The 16,538-nt window shown below is 42.4% G+C and overlaps 2 protein-coding genes across 8 annotated transcripts in view; both read left to right on the forward strand.

The window, feature by feature from the left end:
• The window catches only part of UBOX5 (U-box domain containing 5), a 37,001-nt gene that overhangs the window by 806 nt on the left and 19,657 nt on the right, over positions 1-16,538 (forward strand). For 2 of the 6 annotated variants that reach the window (XM_067012046.1, XM_059037711.2), the window contains exon 2: positions 828-935. The exons of 2 other annotated variants lie outside the window; for them this stretch is intronic. The gene's annotated coding sequence lies outside the window, so the exon portion shown is untranslated. Of the gene's footprint in view, positions 1-827; positions 936-1,430; positions 1,453-4,892; positions 4,997-16,538 lie in introns of those variants that run through there. 2 more of the 6 variants (XM_067012047.1, XM_067012048.1) reach the window with 2 other exon arrangements.
• FASTKD5 (FAST kinase domains 5) lies at positions 850-10,264 on the forward strand. 2 transcript variants are annotated; one of them, XM_059037696.2, is made up of 2 exons: positions 850-935; positions 7,532-10,264. In XM_059037696.2, the coding sequence occupies exon 2, from the start codon at positions 7,569-7,571 to the stop codon at positions 10,011-10,013; it is 2,445 nt and encodes an 814-aa protein (XP_058893679.1). In that variant the 5' UTR covers positions 850-935; positions 7,532-7,568; the 3' UTR covers positions 10,014-10,264. The 2 variants fall into 2 exon arrangements, with proteins under 2 accessions (XP_058893679.1, XP_058893678.1); XM_059037695.2 differs by lacking the exon at positions 850-935 and adding an exon at positions 4,909-4,996.

The following is a 16,538-nucleotide window of genomic DNA, read 5'->3' on the forward strand; positions in this document are numbered from 1 at the left end:
GACGGTGCTTCATCCTGTGGAGCTGGAGCCAAGTGCTTTAGCACCAACATGGCTAATGTTTTGTGCTTTAGTCATTTGTTGCTGCTGGAATCTGAATTTATGTTTTCTGCACTTTGCACACACTTTGTGAATAGTAAGAACAGTCGGTCACCTAGATTCTGTGACTCACTGCTCTGAATAGCCTTGGGCAAGCTCTGGGATGAATTTGCTTCTGCCTGGTAGACCAGAATAAAACCTAAAGACTCTGTGCTGCATAAGATAACTGAGAAAGTGAGGTTTTTGGCAGTTATGCACATTTAATTTGTCAGTATGATTTTCTTCCCTATTCATTGGTTTATTTTTCCCGGTCCCCTGTTAAGCCTTGTCATTCATCATGCAAATAAGTCAACTTTGATACCAAAGAATTCTGATGTTTCCCCCTCACTTGTCTGAAATACTATACTGTGCAGCCTTGCAAATCTAGGAAAACAGATAAAACCAAATGTTTGGTTGTGCTAACAGTGATAGGTACTTGGACTGTTTATTTGGAAAAATTTTCACATGATTGTGGGTGCAGATAGTTTACATGTTGGGATTTTTGTCAATCCTTTCGTAGACTGCAGTGCCTAGAGAAAGTTCGTTTTTTGCTAGTTTAATTCTCAGGGCTACGCAACACGTTATTTGCTAAAACAAAAATGGAGTTTGAGGTATCCATTTATTTATGGTAATTTTATCAGGATATAAGTGGGTTAAATTTTTCTAGCAAAAGACTCAAATCAGAGTTAAGGGATGAGGTCCGGTAACTGGTAAATTGAATATGCTGAGGGTGTCATATACTTAATCTACAGTTAGCATGGCTGCCTTCCTCCGCCTGGCTCCCCTCCTCTAACTTCTGGACTGTAGTTTAAAACGAAGCTATTCGGCCTTGCTCAGACCTGTACCTGGAAGGTGGAAAGGTAAGATTTCTCGCTCTTGTGAAATCACATCATTCAGGGTGGTTTGGGCAGTGCCTTTCAGAACAGCCATGGTTGGTCCAGTGGTCTCTGAGGCTCTGGATGGGAAGGAGCCTTGGGGCTCCTTAACTATCCTTGGGGCACTTAACTAGGAAAGGGGTTTTGTGAAATGATGTCACATAAATTTGAACCTTTAGAGTAGGCATCGGGAGTTACTGATTGGGCATCTCATAGTGTTCTCTCTCCAGCTTTCTTATGGATTGTCTGGGAGCCCTTAAGTAAGGAGGAACTAACTCCCAGCTATATTTTTCTCTATCTGGGCAAAACATTCTGGCCTCCTCTCCTTTGTAGTGCCTGTTCCCCTGACTCTTCTGCTTTATTGGATCTGTATCTTCCTTGTGTTTCTTCCCTTTCTTTCTCCACAGTACTTAATACCCAGCTTCTGAAGTGGTTATATTTCAGATCTGTATACATAGATATGGTGTCTATACAGTTGTGCTAAAAGTTACATGGTGAAAAAGTGAGTAGCTGCTATTTGCCATTTGCAATTTCACTCTGCATGGCTCTAAGATTATTTATTTTGTCATCATTCTGTTACTGGGCATCCACAGAGAAGTTCTACAGACAATAGAAAGTGCTTGTACTAGAAATAACTTTTCAGCATTTTCCTTGAGTATGTAGGTTGCTTTCTTTCTTTTTTTAAAAAAATTATTTATTTATTTAATTTTTTTTGGCTGTGTTGGGTCCTTATTGCTGCATGCAGGCTCCCTCCAGTTGCAGCGAGCGAGGACTGCTGCTCGTTGTGGTGCATGGGCCTCTCACGCAGTGGCTTCTCCTGTTGCGGAGCATGGGCTCCAGCCATGCGGGCCTCAACAGTTGTGGCACACAGGCCCAGTAGTTGTGGCTCGAGAGCTCTAGAGCACAGGCTCAGCAGTCGTGGCGCATGGGCTCAGCTGCTCCGCGGCATGTGGGATTCTCCGGGACCAGGGCTCGAACCCACGTTCCCTGCATTGGCAGGCAGACTCCCAACCACTGCACCACCAGGGAATTCCCAAGGTTGCTTTCTCTATTCACTGATTATCTTTTTTTAAAAAAATATTTATTTTTATTTATTTACTTTGGCTGCACTGGGTCTTAGTTGCAGCACATGGGATCTTCATTGCATCATGTGGGATCTAGTTCCCTGACCAGGGATGGAACCTGGGCCCCCTGCATTGGCAGCGCAGAGTCTCACCCACTGGACCACCAGAGAAGTCCCTGATTGTTTTCTTGAAGAACACTTTAATTTCCTGTTAGAACATGCGTTTTGTAAATTTAAGTTTTGAAATTAAAAATACATGGCTTGGGGCTTCCCTGGTGGCACAGTGGTTAAGAATCTGCCTGCCGATGCAGGGGACACGGGTTCGAGCCCTGGTCTGGGAAGATCCCACATGCCACGTAGCAACTAAGCCTGTGTGCCACAACTATTGAGCCTGTGCTCTAGAGCCCATGAGCCACAACTGCTGAGCCCATGCGCCACAACTACTGAAGCCCATGCGCCTAGAGCCCATGCTCCGCAACAAGAGAAGCCCGTACTCCACAATGAAGAGTAGCCCCCACTCACCGCAACTAAAAGAAAGTCCGCGTGCAGCAATGAGGATCCAACGCAGCCAAAAATAAATAAATAAATAAATTTATTAAGAAAAAAAATACATGGCTTATGTAGTTAAATTTCCTGGTGGCCCAGTGGTTAGGACTCTGCGCTTTCACTGCCGAGGGCACAGGTTCAATCCCTGGTCCAGGAACTAAGATTCCACAAGCCATGCAGCGCCGCCAAAAAAAAAAAGAAAAGGCAAATAGTTTGACAGATCTTATAACACTAAAATTAATTCCCTTTCTTTTCTCCCTCCATTTTTGTTACCCAGAGTCACTTTTCAACTATTTGCCTGTTTCTTTTGGCATTCATTGGTGTATTTCTAAATAACATTTGTGTTTCTATTTCTTGATTTCTAGGATATATCTATGTCTATAAAATCTTCTGACTTCTTTGTTATGGACTTTGATGCCCTAGGTCTCTTGTATCACTACTCAGTTTTCTTCTACCCCACTTCCCCTCCCTTTAATGTCCCAACATAGGTTGCTCATAATTTTTGGTGAGGCAGATATTCAAGGTTTATATAAATAAGATTATGTAAGTATTGTTTACAGCTGAGTAAGGAGAGTAATATGATAACATTTTCTGTCTTGTACAACTTCTTTGTGTTGTTTGGAATTAATCATTTTTGTTGTTGTTATTGGCTTGGTTTTCCATCTACCTATTACTTGTTCATCCTCAGATTACCTATCAGAAATGTAAATCTTCTCTCCTATGTAATATCCATCTCCTCCAGCATAAACTGGTTGCTCTTTGTGTCTGCTCACAGCTGTAGTCCTGGGATCTTCCTTCATCATTATCCTGGGCTTTCCCTTTACTTTCCTTCTATGTTGAACTTATGTATAAACTTCAATTATAGTTCTCTTTACCTTAATACTGGGGCATCTTGTAAACTCATTCCTTCATGTAGATTTTGGTCTTTGAGATTTTCTTTTTTTTTTTTTTTTTTTTTTTTTTTTTTTGCGGTATGCGGGCCTCTCATTGTTGTGGTCTCTCCCGTTGCGGAGCACAGGCTCCGGACACTCAGGCTCAGCGGCCATGGCTCACGGGCCTAGCCGCTCGGTGGCCTGTGGGATCTTCCTGGACTGGGGCACGAACCCACGTCCCCTGCATCGGCAGGCGGACTCTCAACCACTGCGCCACCAGGAAAGCCCTCTTTTTGTTCTTTTTATAAGTAGTATATACTAGTGATAGCTAGGATCTTAGACTATTAGAGGTATGAGGGGCTTTTGGGCTCACCCAGTTCTAGTCCTCTAGCTTCCTGGCACCTGGAAACCGTATAGATTGTTGGGGGTCCTCCCCACACCCCTGTCTGGACTCTGACTCCCCTTCTTATCTCTTCAATACACTAGCAATGTGGGTTTTGGAATCAGATAATCTTTGATGTGATGTCAAACCCCATTCTGTCCCTTGGCTGTGTAATTTTCAGCAGGTTTCTTAATCTTGTGAAGACTCTTTTTCCTTATCAACAATATGGAGATAATAAAACTTACCTTACAGAAAAGTTGTAAGGATTGGAACTGATGCAGATAAAGCAGCTTATTCAAGGCTTGGCACAGTGGAGACCCTGAGACAATTGTGGCTCTTATTATTTCCATCTTGGGACTTAGCCTGTATTTTTTTTTTTTTTTTTTTTTTGGCTGTGCCATGCAGCATGTGGAGTCTTAGTTCCCAGACCAGGGATTGAACCCGCGCCCCCCTGCATTGGAAGCGTGAAGTCTTATCACTGGACCAGCAGGGAATTCCCTTAGCTTGTATCAAAAAGAGCCACATCAATTCAAAACACTGCATCTACACCAGTCAAATGATGTTCCACATGGTTCTTTTGTTCATTTCAGGACCACATACAGTAATCTCATTAAGTACTCTTAGGTAGTATTAATTGCAGTAACTTAAATTATTTGATGTGCTTTTAAAATTAGATTATTTATAAAAGTATTTGTTAAATTAATCCATGTACTCTTGTATTTAACAGTTTTAGCCCCAGTAAAAAGGAAAAAAAAAGGAATTTATCAAAGGTGTAGCAGAAAGTCTCCCAACAAAGAAGCTACATAGTTACTTTCCTTTTATATAATTATTGGGTTGGCCGAAAAGTTCATTTGGGAAAACCCGAATGAACTTTTTGGCCAACCCAGTATATTTTAAGTGATGGCACTTGTTGTGTTCTGTTTGTTCCATTGACTATTTGTATGTACTTTTCCATGTGTTGATGCCTGAAACACACTTACTCTGTAAATCACCCTCCTTGTTTTGGAGAGACATATGGGTTTTCAGTTTTTTGCTATTGTTAAAAAAAAAATTTTTTTTGTCTTTTTTTTTTTTTTAAGTTATTTCTTCAGATCTATTTCCCAAGATGAGAAGAAGGACTTTGAACAATTGCTTTAGTTGCACATTGTGTTGAATTAAATTTAGATTCCAGGTTCCGAAACAGGTATTCTTTCTTTCTTTCTTTTTTTCGTTCTTTGGCTGCGTCAGGTCTCAGTTGCAGCACGCAGGACCTTTGTTGCAGCATGCGGGCATTGCGGTGTGCAGGCTTCTCTCTAGTGGCACGCAGGCTCCAGAGTGCGCGGGCTCAGTAGTTGTGGCATGCAGGCTTAGTTGCCCTGTGGCATGTGGGATCTTAGTTCCCCGACCAGGGATCGAGCCCACATCCCCTCCATTGGAAGGTAGATTCTTAACCACTGGACCACCAGGGAAGTCCTCTGAAACAGGTATTCTTAGAAGCCCTGTTCTGTCAGCTGAAGAGTTCCATTAATTGCTCTCTCCTTTGTTCCCACCATGCCTGTGCTGCAATATTAATTGAGATTCCTAGTGACTATTTTGAGGCATAAATCTTTAATTATCATCTAAGTGTTAAAGAAAAAATTATTTCAGTACTGTTTTTCTGATGTTTTCTAATTTTTAAAAAGTTGGCCATATGCATTCATAGGAGTAAGCTAATGGTCTGTAGCAAATTTTTTCTGTAAAGAGCCAGATAGTAAATATTTTATGCTTTGTAGGCCGTATATTCTCTGCCAAAATTACTCAACTCTGCTCTTGTAGTGAGAAAGCACCCATAGACAATATTTAACAATTGGCCTGGCTATGTTCTGATAAAACTTTACTTAGAAAAACAGATGGAGGGCTAGATTTGGGCTCTGAGCCATAGTTTGCTAACACCTGATCTATAGCATCTAGACCCACAGAATGAAACATAGTGGGCAGAATGGTCCCCAGGCCACAGTAAGAAACCAAGCGTATAAAGATTTGGCATGAGAGAATTCCGTTCTGGTTCACAATGAAATTAGAGTGTACATTTCTGCCATCCAGAGAAGCGTGTGTAGCTGGGCTACCTGAAAAAAGCTACTGGCCTGCCCTGCAGTCCTCTATTTATTATACTGTGGGCTCTGGAAGGAAGGGACTGACAGGAGTAGCTTAGGCATTTCAGAAAGTCATTCTGGCACCCTCAGAACCCTCATGGCATTTTCTGCAGCAAGTGCCCTGTCTGGTCCATATCTTGGCAGCTTAGGGCTCCCTGGGTTTTCTTTGTCAGGCCTTGGCATTTCTCAAGTAGAGGGAAAGACAATAAACATTGAAAACAAGAGTACAGCAGAGTCATTTTCATAGCCTCTCATGGTTTCTACTGTAGGAGAAAAATGGGACTTGGGCTGCTCACAGGCAGGATAATCAACACCTGACTCACTGGAAGCATTGCTAATCTGCCTCCTCCAGAGGAAAGCTGTGCTGCCCCCTTGTCAGCAGGGCAGTTGCATGAATTGGTGCTCCCTGAGCCCCGCTTTGAGATGCTCTTTGTGTCCCACCCATGAATTGACAGTGAGTAGGGCCTGGGCCTTCTGCCCTCCCCCACCAAAGTGGGTGAGGTTTTTTTTAAAAAAATTTTTATTGGAGTATCGTTGCTTTACAATGCTGTGTTAGTTTCTGCTGTACAGCAAAGTGAATCAGTTATACATATACATATATCCCCTCTTTTTTAGTTTTCCTTCCCATTTAGGTCACCACAGTAGAGCACTGAGTCGAGTTCCCTGTGCTGTACAGTAGGTTCTCATTAGTTATCTATTTTATGCATAGTAGTGTATATATGTCAATCCCAATCTCCCAGTTCATCCCACTCCCCACCCTTGGTATCCATACATTTGTTTTCTATGTCTGTGTCTCTATTTCTTCTTTGCAGATAAGTTCATCTGTACCATTTTTTCTAGATTCCACATATAAGCTATATTATATGATATTTGTTTTTCTCTTTCTGACTTAATTCACTCTGTATGATGGTCTCTAGGTCTATCCACGTCTGCAAATGGCACAATTTCATTCCTTGTGAGTGAGTTTTTGAGTTTACTTCCCAAGAACATGACTACTCTGTGTTAGTGATTTAGACTGGAGAGGTCTGGAAGGTGAATAGGCATCTTCTAAGAGGTACAGGAGCAGCATTAGAACAACCAAATTCTGTAATCAAAACGAGGAACAGGGAAGGTTATTGTGGGTATAATTAATTAAACTTTACCCCAAATCCCACTTTTTACTTTAGCTGTTAGTATGGCAGCTTTTACCAACTTTTTTATTCTCCAAGTATGCTCTTTATGTGTTGATATCGAAGAGGTGGAATAGATTGTTCACTTTTGTTCCCAGCTTTCTTTTTGGAAATCTGCCTGCCTCCTTCCTGTTGGATGTTAGTGGAACAGCTGTTTCTAAGCATAAAGGAAGTCTGTCCAGAGGACAAAGGAAGTTCAGACTGAGGAGCAGTCTGAAGAACTGCCCAATAGTACCCTGGGTTTGGGGCTTTCCTTTGCCTTTATGCAAGGTACATGGGGTTTATCCTTGATGTATGCTGTCTTGTGGTTTGGGCGCTCACCAGCATTGAACTTACTTGAGTGGACAGTGGTGTAGTTTTAATCCATTTTTTATAGTGTATAAATTTTGGTATTATGATAGGTGGAAGCCACTTACTCTTCATCTACCCTTCTTTCAGTATCTGGCACCAATTCTGGCCCAGTCATTTGTGATCCATGGCTCTTGTGATATGCCGAAGATTTCCAGGCAGTTTCTGTGGAATGCCTCCCCATCCAGCTCTAATCAAGAACCATGTAAACAAGAAATTGCTTGGTCAAACCTGTGAGGACTGTGTTCTGACTACCAAAATGATCAGTACTGACACCAGAATGGCAGCCACTCTCAAGCTGTTAAAACCTTTAAGATATAGAGGTTTTTGCAGTCCTTTTACCTACGGTGCAACCCGAAGTGTGGCATGTTGGAATATGAGAAGCTGCACATGGTGCAAAGGACAGGACTCTCCAGAAAACAGCCTCTGCCATCCTGCCAAAAAAGTTAACATTTGTAGCACCTCTGCTTCTGGGAGAATAATGACAATTAGCAGTACCCTCCCTGGTTTGGAATTCAGTAGGGCTTCTGCCTCTAAGGCCAGCACGTTGAAGCCGGGCTCACCCAGGGCCATGAGGATTGATGAAGAGGATGTAGAAACTTTTGATTCCTTTGAAGACCCTCGAGTTTTCCTACAGCTAAGACCAGAATACCAGCTTCACAGCTATAACAGGTCTCAGACTTGTCAGCCCCTGTCTGTTTCAGAAGGTGAACTAATTTTGCACAAAGTCACAGTTTATCAAGATAATCTCCAGCCTCAAATTATTGCTGACTATTTTTGTAAGCTGAGCTCTTTGCCTGCAGAGCAGCATCCTGTTTTGCTGTCCAGTGCCAGCTTTGCTCTGCTCTGCCAGCTGAGTGTGAAAAACATAAATCTCTTTGATGCCCCAGATCTGATCAGTATTTTGAAAGCCTTTGTCAATTTAGGAATTCCTCATTCCCATTCAGTGCTAGATGTGTTTGAAACCAAATTTTGCCATAAGGTATGGGAGGTGAGTCTGGACCAACTTCTCTTGGTGGCTGACCTCTGGCGGTACTTGGGCCGCAGAGTACCTCGGTTTTTAGAAATCTTTTTTAGTTATCTTAATTTGCACTGGAAAGAGCTATCCTTGTCCCAGCTGATTCACTTAATTTATATTATAGGTGAAAGTCGTCAGGCACCCCAGGACCTAATGAAAAAATTGGAATCATTAATCCTCAAGTATATAGATTTGATCAATTTAGAGGAGGTTGGTACAATCTGTTTGGGGTTTTTTAAATCAAGTAGTAGTCTCTCTGAATTTGTCATGCGGAAAATTGGAGACCTGGCTTGTGCTGACATGCAGCATCTGAGTAGTTATGCCTTAGTGAATATTCTTAAAATGTTCCGTTTCACTCATGTGGATCACGTAAATTTCATGAAGCAGTTTGGACAGATTGCTCCTCAGCGAATTCCTTCCCTGGGAGTTCAAGGTGTCATGCACCTGACTCTTGCCTGCTCGGCCTTACGCATCCTGGATGAAGGGGTAATGAATGCTGTGGCTGCTTCTTTGCCTCCTAGGGTAGCATACTGTCGAAGTAAAGATGTTGCCAAGATTCTGTGGTCATTTGGAACTCTGAATTATAAGCCACCCAATGCAGAAGAGTTTTATTCTAGCCTGATAAATGAGATTCACAGAAAGATGCCTGAGTTCAACCGATACCCAGAACACCTGCTCACCTGCTTGCTGGGCCTGGCATTTTCTGAGTACTTTCCAATAGAGCTTATAGATTTTGCTTTGAGTCCAGGGTTTGTCAGGTTAGCTCAGGAGAGAAGTAAGTTTGAGGTCACCAAGGAGCTATATACTCTTGATGGTACAGTTGGCATTGAGTGTCCAGATTACAGAGGCAATCGTCTTAGTTCTCACCTTCAGCAAAAGGCATTGGAAATGCTGTGGAATTTAGCAAGGAAGGATATGAACTCAAAGCCTGAATTCCTAGAAGCTCTCTTTTTACTTGAGACCATGTTGGGTGGGCCCCAGTATGTCAAACACCATATGATTTTGCCTCATACCCGATCTTCTGATTTAGAGGTTCAGCTTGATGTTAACATGAAGCCATTACCATTTAACAGAGAAGCTACACCAACTGAAGATGTAGCCAAATTAAGGCTTAAGCATGTGGGAATCAGCCTTACAGATGATTTGATGAATCAGCTGCTAAAAGGGAAATCAAGAGGGCATTTGCAAGGGGAAACTGAGTCAGACAGTGGGCAGCAGCCCATGAAATTAGAGGAGGAGGCGGCCATACCTATGTGGGGCTCCCTTTGCAATACGGCAGACAGATTGGAGGCCATGGAGATGGATGGCCTGTGCCCCCCGGCCTGCAGGCAGGCCCCACAAGTGAAGCTGGCTATTCAGTTGACAAACAAGAACCAGTATTGCTATGGTTCCAGGGATCTGCTTGGACTACATAATATGAAGAGGCGGCAGCTGAATCAGCTTGGATACCATGTGGTGGAGTTATCTCACTGGGAATGGCTCCCACTACTGAAACGAACTCGCTTGGAAAAGCTGGCGTTTCTCCATGAGAAAGTGTTCACCTCTGCTCTCTGAAGGGCCTTCAGGGTCATTTTTAGTCATAAATGCTGTAGATGTGCACTGTGCCAGGTGTTGTGAAACAGTTATAAAAGCCAGAATGTAGATTTGGTAATAAAATCATCTGTTGAGGAGACTTAGTTGTGTTCTTGTCTGTGGCAGATAGAAGCTAGCGTACATTACTGTGAATTAATTGTAACCTGGTTCAGTTGTATAAGTTGCTGTTAATTTGTGCAGGTAAATAATAAACATCTTAAAATGTCTTATGGTCAAGTAACTCCTATCTCATTTTCCTTTCTGTTTACTGGCCTCATCTCATGGTTATTTTGAATTTTTAGGACAGAAGTATAGTCAGGCATTGTCTAAAGCTCATTTTATTTTATTTTTTTGTTTGTTTTGTTTTTTGTTTGTTTGTTTGTTTTTGTTTTTTTGCGGTACGCAGGCCTCTCACTGTTGTGGCCTCTCCCGTTGCGGAGCACAGGCTCCAGACACGCAGGCTCAGCAGCCATGGCTCACGGGCCCAGCTGCTCCGCGGCATGTGGGATCCTCCCAGACCAGGGCACGAACCCACGTCCTCTGCATCGGCAGGCGGACTCTCAACCACTGCTCCACCAGGGAAGCCCTAAAGCTCATTTTTAAAAAGTGGTTTTCTTATACTTTGTTTTAAATAAGAATCTTTTACAGCTTCACTTACATTTCACCATTTTTCCCCCATGCATGTTTTCTTCACACCCTCTAAAATTAAAGTCCTTTTCATTTTCGTTTAGATTTGGTTGGTTGTCCTTAGTTGCTGGTTCTACCTGTTTCAAAGAGCCATTTCAGAATTACCTTATTATCTTCCTCTTAGCCCCTTTGTCTGCATTTCTACTTCTCTTTCATAGTTCCTCCTCACCCCACTCCCAAGGATATTTTCTCCTTAAAATTGGACGTAGAAGAGTAGAATTACATGAGTGCCTGTTGGGCCAGTGGTTCCCAAATCTGATGACCAGGCAGAATGTTTTTCATGGCAAGTAGCTCTGACAAGAAGGAAATGTATTACTCCCATAATAGGTAGTCTAGGGGGCTTCAGGTTTGTATTAGAGCCACAAGCATAAGAAGATTATATATATGTAAGAAACTTAATACAGGTAACTTTTATAAACACTTGGGATCTATGAGAATTTGTTTTAAAACGGACTTCTCCCACCATTATTTAGGTTTCCTCTCAAAAGTCACTTCCCCATCCATGCTAACTAAAATTACCCCATTGGCCTTTGATCATGCTCTGTCATCTTCAGCTTCATTATCCTCATTGCATTCAGCAGTATCAGAAATTATTCTTTATTTACTTAACTGGTTTCCCTGTTGGAAGGTAGCTCATTGAGTTAACTTTGTCTAAAATTTATCTGCAGTGCCTAGAATGGGTCCTGGGACATAATAATGTTTAGTAAGTGTGGTCGAGGAACTTAGAGTGGTTGAGCATTGCTGGAGAGTTGGGGATAGAAGGAAGGCAGAGGGTGGGGCTGGAGAGAGAGAGAATATCTGGGTCACAAGCCTTATGGCCTTGCTAAAGAGCCTAGGTTTACAGGGGCTAGAGTGCCTCTAAAGGGTCTAAGTCAGGGAGTAATTGGAGAGATTCATGTTGTAGAAACGTTAGGTAAAAAGCAGTATAGAACTAGATTGAGTGTTGGGGGTGTGTGAGATCAGTCAGGGAGAATATTTCACAAATGTGTGCAAGAGCTCATGTGAGAGACAAGGCCAAAATTATGCAAATGGAAAGTTTACATTTCAGAGATGTTTGGAAGGGGGAAAAAGATCAATACTTGCTAATTGATCAGTTTGGGGAATGATGATTTTAGTGCCTAGATTGAGAGGGTGGGGCTGGAGAGAGAGAGAATATCTGGGTCACAAGCCTTATGGCCTTGCTAAAGAGCCTAGGTTTACAGGGGCTAGAGTGCCTCTAAAGGGTCTAAGTCAGGGAGTAATTGGAGAGATTCATGTTGTAGAAACGTTAGGTAAAAAGCAGTATAGAACTAGATTGAGTGTTGGGGGTGTGTGAGATCAGTCAGGGAGAATATTTCACAAATGTGTGCAAGAGCTCATGTGAGAGACAAGGCCAAAATTATGCAAATGGAAAGTTTACATTTCAGAGATGTTTGGAAGGGGGAAAAAGATCAATACTTGCTAATTGATCAGTTTGGGGAATGATGATTTTAGTGCCTAGATTGATAGGGAGTCAGCAACTAAAATTGAGACTAACGCAGGAAATGTGTTTGGGTACAGAGTTAATGCTGAGTCTGCCTGGGTCATGCTGAGATGCGCCTCTAGGCAGAAGGGTCCAGGCTGGGTTCTCATATGGGCATGAACCATTGAGGTCAGATGGCAGAACCATGAGAGAAATTGCCTAGGACAGGTGGAAAGTAAGTTATTGCAGGTAGGGAGGGGAAAAGATGACCAAGAGTAGAATACCAGAATTTATAGGGAGGGCAAAGCAAAGGGATCCAGTGATAAAGACAGGAAAAGAACAGTTAGATAATCAGACTTAGGAAAAAATAGGGGCGTAGAAGTAAGTCTGGGTTCCCCAAGACCACTTTCACTAGAATGATTCACAGAACTAAGAAAAACTTATGGGCTTCCCTGGTGGCACAGTGGTTGAGAATCCGCCTGCCGATGCAGGGGACACGGGTTCGTACCCTGGTCCGGGAAGATCCCACATGCCGCGGAGCGGCTGGGCCCGTGAGCCATGGCCACTGAGCCTGCGCGTCCAGAGCCTGTGCACCGCGGCGGGAGAGGCCACAACAGTGAGAGGCCTGCATACCGCAAAAAAAAAAAAAAAAAAAAAAGAAAGAAAAACATAACAGTTGTGGTTTATTATAGTGAAAGGATACAGATTAAAATCAGCAGAAGAGGGCTTCCCTGGTGGCGCAGCGGTTGAGAGTCCGCCTGCCAATGCAGGGGACACAGGTTCATGCCCCGGTCCAGGAAGATCCCATATGCTGTGGAGCGGCTGGGCCCGTGAGCCATGGCTGCTGAGCCTGCGTGTCCGGAGCCTGTGCTCTGCAACGGGAGAGGCCACAACAGTGAGAGGCCTGCGTACTGCAAAATAAATAAATAAATAAATAAAATCAGCAAAAGAAAAAGCCACATAGTATAGAGTCTAGGAGAGGCCAGTCACAAACTTTCAGTTGTCCTTGTCCAGTGGAGACATACAGTCTGCTCTTAATTAATCCCAACAATGATGTTTGCCAGTATGTACAGATATTGCTAGTCAGGGAAGCTCACCTGAGTCTTGGTGTGCAGGGTTGTTATTTGGGGTCAGTCATGTAGACATGGAGTGAGTGCCCACATGGCTGACCTTAGTTACTCAGTCCCCAGCCCCTCCAGAGGTCCAGCTTATACAGCATGACCCAAGGCTCCCACCATAAATTACTCTGTTAGTGTAAACTATCTGGTGTGGCCCAAGGTCCTAGATGTATATACGACAGTCTTATCAGTTACAATGTTCCAAAGGCTTAAAGATTATATCCCAGGACTTGGTGAAGTTTCTTTGAAATGTGCACGACTTGAATACCCCAAACCTGCTGAGTTAACTTTTCACTGCACAGAAGCCAAGGGTAAAGAGTATTTCAAAAAAGAAAAGGTTTGTATAGTCAGTTGCTAGGGAGAGAGCAATTAAGGCAAGAACTGAAAAATCTTCAATCAGTTTAACAACTTGGATATCACTGGTGATGTTAACAATAGCAATTTGAATTGAATTGTCAGGGCAAAAGCCAGACTGCACACCTGTTGAATGAGTGGAGTTAAGGAATGGATTGCAAATATTGAGGCAATTCCTTGGGAACCTTTGAAGGGATGGGGAAACTTGAGCAGAATTTAGAATGGGACTAGGATTGCCAGATAAAATATAGTATGCCCAGTTAAATTTGAATTTCAGATAAGTAGTGAATAATGTTTTGTAAAATACATGTAAAATTGGCCATTTTAAACAAAGTGTACAGTTCAGTGATATTTAGTACATTGATAGTGTTGTGTAGCCAGTCATCACTATCTACTTGCAGAACAGTTTCTTCACCCCCAAAGGAAACTCCATACCCATTAAGCAGTTACCCCACATTTCCCCCTTCCTCAGACCCTGGCAGCCACTAATCTGCTTGGTCTCTCTGGATTTGCATATATGGATATTTCATATAAATGGAATTGTACAATATGCAGCTTTCTGTGTCTGACTTCTACTTAGCATAATATTTTCAAGGTTCATCCATGCTATAGCATGTACTAGTACTTCATTCCTTTTTATGGCCAAAAAATACTCCATTTCATATATATATACAATATCTTATTTATCCACTCATCAGTTGATGGACATTGGGTTGTTTTCACATTTTAGCTATTATGAATAGTGCTGCTGTGGACACTCATATACAAATTTTTGTTTGAACACCCGTTTTCAGTACTTTTGGGTATATACCTAGGAGTGAAATTGCTAGGTCATGTATTAATTATATGTTTAACTTATTGAGGAACTACCATACTTCCGCAGTGGCTATACCATTTTACATTCCTACCAGAATGTACTAGGGTTCCAATTTCTCCACATCTTTGCTGTTTAAAAAAAATAGCCATCCTAGTGGATGTGAAGTGACATCTCATTGTGGTTTTGATTTGCATTTCCCTAGTGACTGATGATGTTTAGTATCTTTTCAATCTTAATATCAAGTATTCCAACCCATGAACACAGAATGTCTTTCCATTTACTTAGCTCTTTAATTTCTTTCCTTTTTTAAAAAAAATAAATTTATTTATTTTGGTTGTGTTGGGTCTTTGTTGCTGTGCATGGGCTTTCTCTCTAGTTGTGACCAGTGGGGTGCTACTCTTCATTGTGGTGCACGGGCTTCTCATTGCGGTGCCTTCTCTTGTTGCAGAGCACGGGCTCTAGGCTCGCGGGCTTCAGTAGCTGTGGCACGCAGGCTCTAGAGTGCAGGCTCAGTAGTTGTGACGCATGGGCTTAGTTGCTCCGCAGCATGTGGGATCTTCCCAGACCAGGGCTCGAACCCGTGTCCCCTGCATTGGTAGGCGGATTCTTAACCACTGCACCACCAGGGAAGTCCAGTCTTTAATTTCTTTCAACAACATTTTGTAGTTTTCAGTGTATAAGTTTTGCACCTTCTCAGTTAAATTTATTCCTAAGTATTTTATTCTTTTTGATGCTATTGTAGATGGAATTTTCTTAATTTCCTTTATGAATTGCTCATTGCTAGTGTATAGAAATAAAACTGATTTACTCTGCACCTTTGCTCAATTCTTTTATTAGCTCTTCTAAGTTTTGTGTATGTATATGTGTATATTCTTTAGGATTTTCTATATATGGGATCATGTCATCTGTATATAGAGGTAGTTTTACTTCTTCCTTTCCACTTTGGATACTTTTTAATTTCATTTTCTTCCCTAATTGCTTTGGCTAGAACTTCTAGACAAAGTTGAATCGTAGAGGTGAAAGCAGGCATCCTTGTCTTGTTCCGGATCTTAGGGGGAATGCTTTTAGTCTTTCACCACTTAGTATGATATTAGCTGTGGATTTTTCGTAAATGTCCGTTATTGTGTTGAGGAAGTTCCTTTCTATTCGTAGTTTGCTGAATGTGCAATAAATAATTTTTTAGTGTAAGTATGTCCCGAGTAGTACATGGAACATTCTTATACTAAACAAACAACCAAAAAAATCCATCGTTTGTCCAAATTTCAGTGGACATTTAAATTTTTATTTGCTAAATTGACAACCCTAAGAGAGACAAGGCTGGGTTCTTTTGAGGTGGCTGATGGGGGCAGAAGAGACTTGAATGTTGTTTACATGTTGAAGAAAGGATCCAATAGTCAGAGATAAGCTGAAGATTCAAGAGAGAGGCAAGTACAGATGGAATAAGGCCCTGGAGGAGAAGGACAGAGTTAGGGTCAGGTTTGTATGTGAGGAGCTTGATTGCCTTACCTGGGTTCCCATATCATTTTTCTGACACTGCTATTAAGGTACAGAGTAAATGGTATTAGAACCCTTCCCCATCTGTGCCTTGTTTTGATCCTGTGAGTTTCTTAAGAGGAAAAACTGTGTCCACTTGTGCTTAGCAGAGTATCTTGCACATATTAAACTCTTGAAGGGTGAATTGGCTCCAGATGTATAACATTGCAGGCTTCTTTTGGGCCTACACCTGTGTTCTCGTCTTCCTGCTTCCCTCTCATCGGTGGGTGGCTATGTGGGATATGCTGGGACAGCTGTCTTTCATTTTAACCAGCTATTAAAAAAAAAATGCACACAAGTCAGATTTTTTACTTGGATGGACCAGTAACTCAATTTAGAAATTATAAGAAGTATTGTACTTCTTTAAAAGCTGAAATGCCTTGGGGCTTCCCTGGTGGCGCAGTGGTTGAGAATCCGCCTGCTGATGCAGGGGTCATGGGTTCGTGCCCTGGTCCGGGAAGATCCCACATGCCGCGGAGCGGCTGGGCCCGTGAGCCATGGCCGCTGGGCCTGCGCATCCGGAGCCTGTGCTCCGCAACGGGAGAGGCCACGACAGT

Source organism: Kogia breviceps, chromosome 14 (assembly GCF_026419965.1).
Source record: "Kogia breviceps isolate mKogBre1 chromosome 14, mKogBre1 haplotype 1, whole genome shotgun sequence".
NCBI classification, from domain to species: domain Eukaryota; kingdom Metazoa; phylum Chordata; class Mammalia; order Artiodactyla; family Physeteridae; genus Kogia; species Kogia breviceps.

What these genes read in the sequence shown, in the direction of transcription:
- FASTKD5 (XM_059037696.2), top strand. Translation starts at nt 7,569, where the DNA reads ATGGCTCTTGTGATATGCCGAAGATTTCCAGGCAGTTTCTGTGGAATG.